We start from the raw sequence: 9,531 nt of genomic DNA, 5'->3' as shown, positions 1-9,531 counted from the left end.
CTAAAATTTTAGCTGGGGAAGAAGGAGTTAATTGGGGCTGATTAAAGTATATTTCTACTTTTGCAGTCACTTTTGAGAAACCCCACTATTTTTGCTTTGTGTTCCCATTCACATAACATACCTAAGAAATAATTTGGAAAAGTTTTTCATAGCTTTCTAGTTGTTTATTTGGATAAGACTGCAAGCTATTTTGAGCAATTTATTTTTGAAATGTTAAAGTGGAAGGGGCAGAGTGGAGACAGATGCCATTTCCCCTCATTAACATACACTGCAAAACACAAGTCCTGAGATTTTTAACCCTTTGTCAAGACATACAGAGGGGAATTTATCAAACCTGGAACAGACCAAATCTGAAGCAGCTGTGCACAACAACCAATCAGCCTCTTTCTTTCATTTTCAATTAGTCCTTCCAGGTCACAGCCAAATGTTGTTTAGGAAGGTAATTGCCAACCATAGCCATACAGTAACCTACCTGATCCTATGAATGAGTAAACTTGGGCTTGTAAAGGGCAGGATCCACCGAAGAGGAGCCAAGATTACAATATCCTACATAGGGGAAATGTACAATCTTATAAGAGTGTTCTGTCTGTTGACCTTCCAGGAAGGTCCAGAAATATTAACGATAGATGCTTCCTTGCAAGAAGGTAGGAGCCATGCTCATGAGAAGGACCCTTACTGTGGGGAACATCAAATGCAGGGATCTAAAAACTGTTTATAAAAGTAGACTCAAGGAGTGTGTGAGGATTTTTCTATTGGGAAAATTCTCCCAGGATGAAGGAAGGGAAAATCCAGCAAAATTATTAGGACGTCTTTGAGAAAAGCACCAGGAAGGAAATACAGCCCAAATTTCTGATTTCACTAATGTTGAAAGAGAATTGCAAGGGATAGAAGGATAACATGAGAAGTGTAACTATGGGCATAGTAGTTCCCAGATTATCCCAGAGATCCCCTAAAGAGGGAAATTGTAAAGTAAATGATGCACTCAAGGACAGTAGAATCTTCTTTCCAGGAACTGAAAGTTAAGGACACTGACTCTTTTTTTTTTTTTTTTTTTTTCCAGCGAATGTGTCTATTGCATTCCACGATGGGTAAGCAAGAAAACAAGGGGCACTGTTAGGCATATTAGGCTAAGCCAGGGGTAAGGAGTAAAATAATGGAGCATACTGAAGAGTCTGTTGTCGCAAGGGAACATAGGAACTACCGTGTTTCCCCGAAAGTTAAGACCTACCCCGAAAATAAGACCTAGCACTATCTTCAGGGATTTCTGTAATATAAGACCTACCCCGAAAATAAGACCTAGTTCGGTGGTAGGTCTTATATTACAGAGATCCGCTAGGTCTTTCGGGGAAGCGGCACATAACTGTGTAAAAACCGGCCGCAGCTCCCGCCCGCAGCTCCTGGACGCACAATGGAAGCGACATCCGCCAGGACCGGCAACAGCACGCCGCCTTCCGGGACCTCGTCCTCTCCTCCCCCAGCCAGGTAAGACATCCCCCGAAAATAAGACCTAGTGTCTTATTTCGTGCAAAAAAAAAAATAAGACACTGTCTTATTTTCGGGGAAACACGGTAGTAAGGCAAAAATCCCTGCAGAGAGGATAGGGTATCATAAGAAGTACTTTTGCAACTTAATGGAAAGGAATGCCACTGCAGAAAATAGTGTCGGATTTTATAAAATGATCTATAAAATAGGAGCACATTTTATTAAGGTCCAGGAACTGTTCACACCTGAGGTCGCGCTATTGACTATTATACCAGGACCAACTAAGGAAGTTAAGAAAGGCTTATTTAGATTTTTTTATTTATTTACTGCAAGAACTGTAATAGCTAGATATTGGAGGTCTCAGGATACACCTCAAATTAAAGATTGGGTCAAATAAATTAATTTTTTAAGAAGGGTTGAAGAGTTAGTAGCGCGATCCCTGGACAGGTACCCACAATGTATGGTGACATGGAAACCTTGGATAGAGTCTGACATCACTACCATGTGCTTACCAGGAATGTGAGGCTCATTTGCATGGTCATTGGTGGAAGGGAGAGGAGTGAGGAAAGGAGGAGATCAGACTGTGAAATGTTTTTTTTTCCTTTTCAATTCGTCTTGTTTGGGGTTTTTTTTTGTGGGTGGTTTAGGGATGGGAGGGATTTTGGGTTGTTGTTTCCCTTGCTTTTTTTTTTAGCTGAGACCCCTAGTGGGGAAGAATGGCTTTAATACCAATGGGAAGGAAATTTATGGTGGCTGTTTTAGGAAGACGTTATGAATATCTTTCTCTTCTGTTTTTGATTGGATTTCTCCCTGGGAGAGTCTTTTAGCAGGATGTTTAAATGTCTGTATTGTTATATATAGAAACAATAAAGAAATATTATACCAAAAAAAATAATTCTTTACAGGCTAGTAAAAGTTCTGAAAGTGGATATTAAGGGTTTTGTGGATGTACGTGAGGTCTTAACCTCAGACTGCGGAGCTGTATAAGAATCCGGAGAGGATGACCCTATAGTAATAGGAGTCCCAGAATCTATGTTGCAGGCATCGGTCTCTTCTGAGAAATTGCTGCCATCAACAATAGAGAAGTAAGGGCTGAGGTCACCAGTTACAGGAGGACTGTCCTCTATGCATCTTTGCAAATATATTTTTCACTGTGTAACAGAGAACACTTAGGCCTAAAGGGAGTCAATGCCTTGCATACACACAAACCCAAGCAGCTGGTGCCCATGAGGGTTGTAGTTGCCAGAGGTGACCAAATCACTATTGGCAGGCAGTGAAACTAAACTGGATAATCTATAAGGTAGCGGAGAAGCAGGAGCCTGCTGTCCTCGGTGTGGTGATTTCCTCCAGGCAGAATTGCATGTGCTCAACACTTAGTTCCCTCATGCTTAACTGCTGAAGGTGGAAACATTTTAAAAGTGCACAATTATGCCAGCTCTGAAGTAGCTTTAGTGCTTCAGTCCAACTGGCTTTACTCATTATGCACGGTCTACGAGACTGGAAACACCTGACGTTGTGCCACAACACTGACCCTGGAATATACTTTGTAGCTTTTGAGACTGTGAGCCCTCAGGGGCAGGGCCCTCCTTACCATCTTGTCTTGAATTGTATTGTGATTGTAATGTCTTCCCTATATTGTAAAGTGCTGCTCAAACTGTTGGTGCTATATACATTCTGTATAATAATAACATAGTACACCAAGGTTTGTGAAGTGTCACAAGAAAAGCCCAGTGCCCACCCAAGGCACACATTCCAGGGAAATCCCACAGTACAGAGGTATTTGAATAAATGTAAATTCTGATATAATATGGCATGATGGTTGGAGGCAGGATTATACAGGGGCTGGCTTCAAGTTCATAGATTGGCAGTGTCCAAACCTCCTTCAGAAATCAGTATAACTCATATATCCAAGAATTACTACAATCCTGTGTCCCTCAATGGACAATAAAGAAAAGTAGGTAAACATCTGCATCTGTGTTTTGAAAATGCTAAATGAAAGGTTTGGCGGCAGTGACGGATAAGGCGCTAGAGATTAGAATTTTAGGCATAATAACCATTTTACAAGCAATTCATTTACTCAACCAGGATATTTTAGAAGTGGACCATTCTCTTAATTTTCTCAATAACTAAGGATAATTGGTATCAAAGGGAGAGGAGTACATGGAGGTTAAGTGAATGCCTAGGTAGGGAATCAGAGCAGAGTACCAATTAAAATGAGCATTCATTTTTAATTTTGATGCTCTATCTAGAAGGTTAATAGGGATAGGACTAGACTTAAAAAGTAAAAAGGAAGCACATTTCTCCAATAAAACAGATTTAAAAGGGAGGTGACTAATTGGAGTAAACAAAAGCAGGATATTATTAGCATAGACTCATTTAAATTCTGCGTCTTCCTTCCAATAACCTTTAATGTTGACATCTTGTTGGATTGCTAAGATCAAGGGATTCAATGCCAGAGAAATGATTAATGATGACAGGAAACACCCTTGGTGGGTGCTTCTGTGAAGATCACACCCAATGTAACCCAGGACTTTGGTATAAGTTTTTTATGAGTTCTGTATAAAGCCACAAAAGATTTAAGAAACACACTAAAGACCAATGATTTTAAAGGGCATTACATGCAAGACCATAAAACAAAATCCCTTCCGAAGGTTAAGGCTAAGATGCAACAGGCAATTGTTTTATATGCTTGCATCCTGAATGATATTGACTGCTAATGTAATGTGTTTAAATTGGTGATAGATGGAGATGATAGTGGCCACTTTTTAATGGACGAATATGGGCATAATCATTGACGCAGAATGATCTGTCCTAACCTTTGCAAACACAATTGTTTAAAAATGCAAATTCACTGAAAATTGTGGCAAAGTATGGCCTTCTGTTAAGGGACACATTTGCACTAGACATTTAATGTGGGTATATGTAGTCATTTGGTTTTTTTAATAATGTGCCTCTGAAGCCATTCAGCCAAGGGTAGGCGACGGCTGCCAGCTTTACAATAGACGCGATTCTGGCAGCTCAGCTGCCACCAGATCGCTTCTTTGGGCCGGTAAAATTCTGCCACCGTGTTTTCCTGGGCTCCGCTGCACCTCCTGTGGGTCCGGGACAGCATGTTGGGTGCCGACTGGAAGCTGGGGAGTAGAACGGCGAACATCAGCTCACCTTTCTCCTCCCCGTTCTATGGGACTGGGAGCGATGTGGATTGCATCACTTCTGGTCCCTGAGCTGTCATTGCTCGGCTCATGAAGCCCAGCAATAAGCTATTGAGTGCGAACTGGACTTTAATAGCTTATTTAACTGCTTCCCGGCCGGCCGTTGTACACATACGGCCGGCCGGGAGCTTCCTGGATGTAACAGGCCTGTTAGCCCAGCCACACGGGCGCACCGTGCGGCGCGAGCGGGAAACGCCGTCAATTTAATAACGTTGTCACGCTGAGCCCGGGACCAGCATAGTGCTTTTCTGACAGGGGATCAGAGGGAGGTCGGTACACGATATCCCTCCGGTCCCCTCTCCGTTGTGGGAATGCGGAAGTGATGTATATTACATCACTTCTGCATTCTTGTGTTACTCTCCAGCTTCAGATGCTGGAGAGAAGCTGATGAAGCAGATCTGTGCTTCATCAACTCCTTCAGGGGGGTCCTAGGTGACAGGGGTCTTGGAGACCCCTGATGTCTCCATAAAGAGGACCTGTCACTTCTTTTGCTATCTGATAGCATTAAAGTTTAGGGAAAAAAATTAAAGTCCCCCCCCAACAAAAAAATTTGAAGTTACACATGAAAAATAATTTTAAAGAACAACATACACACATACATACACGCGTGTAAACATGCATCAGGGGCGCATGCCTGCGAAAAAGACAATTGCGCCCATTACGCTGCACATGTTGCATATCGCCGCGAACGTCGCAGTGAGAGCAATCATTCTAGGGCCATGAATCACTGATGACACTAAACTGATGAGCTGTAAAAGCTTTTAAAGCGTCGCCTATAGTCAATTTTGGGTATTGTAGTTATTTGCGATTTCGCGGGTGCGCGCAATTTTTAAGCTTGACATGTTTGGTGTCTATTTACCCGAGGTGACACCATCTTTTATATTTTACCAAAATAATTGGATAATAATTGTTTCCTAACATAATGTAAAAAAATCCTTTTTTTTTTCAAAATGTTCAGGAATTTTCCCGAAATATAGTAAAAAATTAAAACCCCAAAAGAAAGCTCCATCTGTCCCCAAAAAATTGTATAAAATTAATTTCAGTACAGCGTTGCATGACAGAATAAATGTCAAAGTACCGCAGTGCTGAATACTGAAAAATGACCTGGCCAGGAAGGGGGGTCTAAGGCTGCGTTCACACCTGACCGTTTTGTAGCGCGTCCTACGCTCGACGAACGCGCTACAAAACGGTCAAAAAAATAGCATTGTAGTCAATGCCCTCTTTCCCACCTAGGTGTATTTGCGCCCGTCCCTAACGCCCTACAAAACGGCCCACGCCTGAAAAGGTCCCGGGACTACTTTGGGCCGTTTTGTAGGGCGTTTTCCATTGGGATACAGCCAAGTAGCCTTTAGAATCGCGCAACGGTCGCGAATCGCGGTAAAAAAAAACCGCGTGACGGTCGCGCGACAGACGCGCATATTACAATACGCCTAGGTGTGAATGGGGCCTAAACACCTGGTCAGCAAGTGGTTAAAGTGTAAATGTGAGACTAGGTGTCTTTTGGACCCCCAGTATCACATTAAGGAGTACCTGTCACTGCCAATATGCTATCACATGGGGGGCTTGTAAGCTCCCCTATGTGATAGCAATTAAAGTTTAAAAAAAAAACGGTATTAAAAAATAATATGGAATAATATAAATGTACAAATAATTTTAAAAATGTTTAAGGGCCCAGCAAGCGCATTCACCTAAACACGTTGGGTGCGCCTACATACAAAAACCTTGTTCGCGCTGCACATGTTTGGTATCGCCGCGCATGACAGAGTGAGAGCAATAATTCTAGGGACAATATTTACGCATATCCCTAAACTGTGGGGGATTTTAATGCGTTGTCTATGGACTTTTTTGGGGGTACTGAATTTGCCACCGTTTTACAGACGCACGCAATTTTTAACCTGGGATCTATTTACTCGTTGTAACCTCATCTTTTATACATAAAAAAATTGTATTTTATTGTGTTTTGGGTACTAAAATTAACAAGTGTATTTTTCACAAAATTTGGGGGTTTTTAATAGTTGCGCTAATATCGTGTAACATAAAAAATTGCAACTGCCACCATTTTATTCTGTTGGCTTTCAGAAAATATATAATGTTTTGGGAGTTTGAAGTAATTTTCAGGCCTACACTGTGTATTCTAACGTGTGCAAAAAATTTAAAAAAAAGGCCTTGCAATGGAAGGGTTAGGGCTTGGTATCACATGTGGGCATTACCCAGCGAAATCTGCATAGGAACTCCCACTCCTCTAGAATTACATTCATTCTTCACGGTTTTTTAATATTTGCATAGCATCTCCCAAGAGCCAGCCATCTGAGGGCTTTAGAAAGGAGTAGACAGGGTGCTGTAAGGTTTCAGAAAGCTATGTACAGCACCCCACTCACCTAGCCATGATATGCCTATATTACATAAAGAAGCACAGAGTCCCAGTAATCTCATCACTGGGTCTAAAAAAAAGGTTTGTAATGAAAATTAAAAGATATTATATTGAAAAATGTAATTGGCATGTTGATGAGGGGAGAAAACAGGAACCTGGGAAGGTAAAAATAAACAAATTAATCCTTAAAGTATTTTCTTCAAGATTAACTGTAAGATTTATATTAAATGTTCACTGTTTATTATTCAAGGGTGTTCTCTATATAAACTGGTGCTAGTTCCTAAGCATTCTCTGTTTTCGTAATTTTTTATTTTATTTTTTTGAGAAGCAGTTGTATAGGGGCACACGTAATTTTTTTTGTGGCTTACCACTTCCCTGCACAGGTTTCATTTGTATTCATAATGAAGTATTCCTCCATATTGCTGTTCACGTCTTGGGAGTGTTTTAGGTGAGATGGTAGAGAATTGCAGGTTAGAGACGACTACAAGTTGTCAGCCTGTGGGCATATGTCTGTACAGCTAGTAAATTGTTTTATGACCAAAGGTCATTGACACCTAGCTGTCCAGTCCAAATTTAGCAGCCTCCTCTAATGCAACAATAGATCTGACACTGAAGCTGCATATTATGAGTATCTACAACTTTTTCAATAATCGATTATAATCGATTATGTCGATTAGTTGTTGCAGCCCTAAATACATGTAAAGACAAGATGGTAAGGAATGTAAGTAGCCCTGCCCCTGAGGGCTTCCAATCTAAAAAAAAAAATGGTAACCCTCCTTACTTTTAGTGTAAGAAGTATAATCATGTCATTTGTGTTAAAATATCAAGAGGAATGAAATCCCTGCACAGTGTATGACATGGCCTTAAAGCAAACCCCTTACTCACCCTAGCTTGAAAAGTGGTCCAAGATTTAAAGGGCAGGCCCCCCAAAAAGCCTGCTTGCAAAATTTGGCTATCTACAAAGGACTCGGGATCCCCAAAACATGCCGAGCTCTTTTATGCAAATGTCCATCACCTCTGTGTTTGTATTCTGGCCTACCTTCTTACTCCTGCACCCCTCAACCCCTTCTCTTGGCCACCAAATACCAGTCTTGCTCGTCAAGAAAAAATTGCCTCAGGATTTCCTGTCAGAAATTTCCATAACCGCTACAAATCATGTTCTCTTATGGGAATGCCGAAGATGGATTTGACAGCCTACGTAGTCGGCTCTAGCAATCCATCATGTGGAGCGCACTTGTCATTTTCAAATGACAGCCATATTCAATGTACTTCAGCAGACTCTTTACCTATATTACTATTCAGTGGGGAGCAAGCAAGGTAATTTGTATGTGAAACAGCAGCTTGTTTAATGTTTTGATATTATATAATGAATAAAGCAGCACTGTGACACTCATTATGAATGAGTTTTAGTTCAGCAAATCCTATATATGTGCCTTTCCACTTACTGTAAAGTGCTTTGCTTTTATATCTACCATTTACTGTTTGTTGTCGTACTGAATTACCTCTAAGATCATCCTGTATAACTTTGTTTTTTAGGCTTCGGGAACAAGTTCAGCTTGAAAGTAGCCCAGCAATACTGGACCCCATTGACATTCCAAAATAAACACGATCAGCCAAAATATAAGCAGGGTTAATAACCTTCCTGTTTCTATATACGTATATACTTTGCTCCGTCTCTTCTGGGTTGCTGCAAGCGGCATCAATGCTATACCTTTTTGTGTTAGGTGTGCAGCGTGTGAAAGATCAAGTGATTTCCACCGAGAGGGAATCGAAACTTCCTGCTAGATTTCCTTTTTCCTCAAATGAGGTTTGATGCTTTAATACACAAGAAGCAGATTTTACACTCCTTGCGCTTCTTCCGTGGTATTTTTGTTACATGTAAAGAATCAATGGGAGGACAAAAGATTTTTTTTTTGTTTTGTTTAAACAAAATGATAAATACAAGGGAACAAATGTAGATGTATATTTTTTTCTGTTCTGTTTTTGAACCCCCCTTATTGACCTCTGACACTACAATACTATCCCCAGATTTGCACTAAATGTCAATGTAATGTCAGTAAAAATCATGGTACAGGTTTAAAAATGACATGTTTACACAACTACACAAAAGTGGTTTATGTTGTCATTCCATAAAAAAACAAAAATCATTTCCATTTGCTCCAGCTCTGAAAGTGATTTGGCTGCTGTTTTATCGCTATACTTCCTGCTTTTACAATGACTTTAAATGTTGGCTTTTTTTTCCTTTTAAATTTAGTACTGATATTCACAGCAGAGCTCAGGTTATTGTCTCTCGCTTGTTACCTCCCCAGACAACTGGTTTGCTGGGGAGTGTCTATGCAGAATACACTTATGCTATCACAAGGGACGTAAAACAGCTGACATCCACTGTTCATGATGTTCATTCTGTAAGACTTTAGGCAGCTTCGTAGTTTTTCATGAACTAAGGAGTCCTAACTTTGGACCAAC

At 40.7% G+C, this 9,531-nt stretch overlaps 1 protein-coding gene across 1 annotated transcript in view; it reads left to right on the top strand.

Annotated features, from left to right (window-relative positions):
* Positions 1-9,263, top strand: part of SLC44A1 (solute carrier family 44 member 1) — a 104,466-nt gene extending 95,203 nt beyond the window's left edge. Inside the window, exon 16 of the mRNA XM_018565474.1 lies at positions 8,602-9,263. Coding sequence (XP_018420976.1) covers positions 8,602-8,625 — 24 coding nt within the window. The 3' untranslated portion in view covers positions 8,626-9,263. The remainder of the gene's footprint in view (positions 1-8,601) is intronic.
* Positions 9,264-9,531: the final 268 nt, after the last annotated feature.

Source organism: Nanorana parkeri, unplaced genomic scaffold (genome assembly GCF_000935625.1).
Source record: "Nanorana parkeri isolate BGI_ZX_2015 unplaced genomic scaffold, ASM93562v1 scaffold850, whole genome shotgun sequence".
NCBI classification, from domain to species: domain Eukaryota; kingdom Metazoa; phylum Chordata; class Amphibia; order Anura; family Dicroglossidae; genus Nanorana; species Nanorana parkeri.
This window is presented reverse-complemented; position numbering and strand designations above follow the sequence as displayed.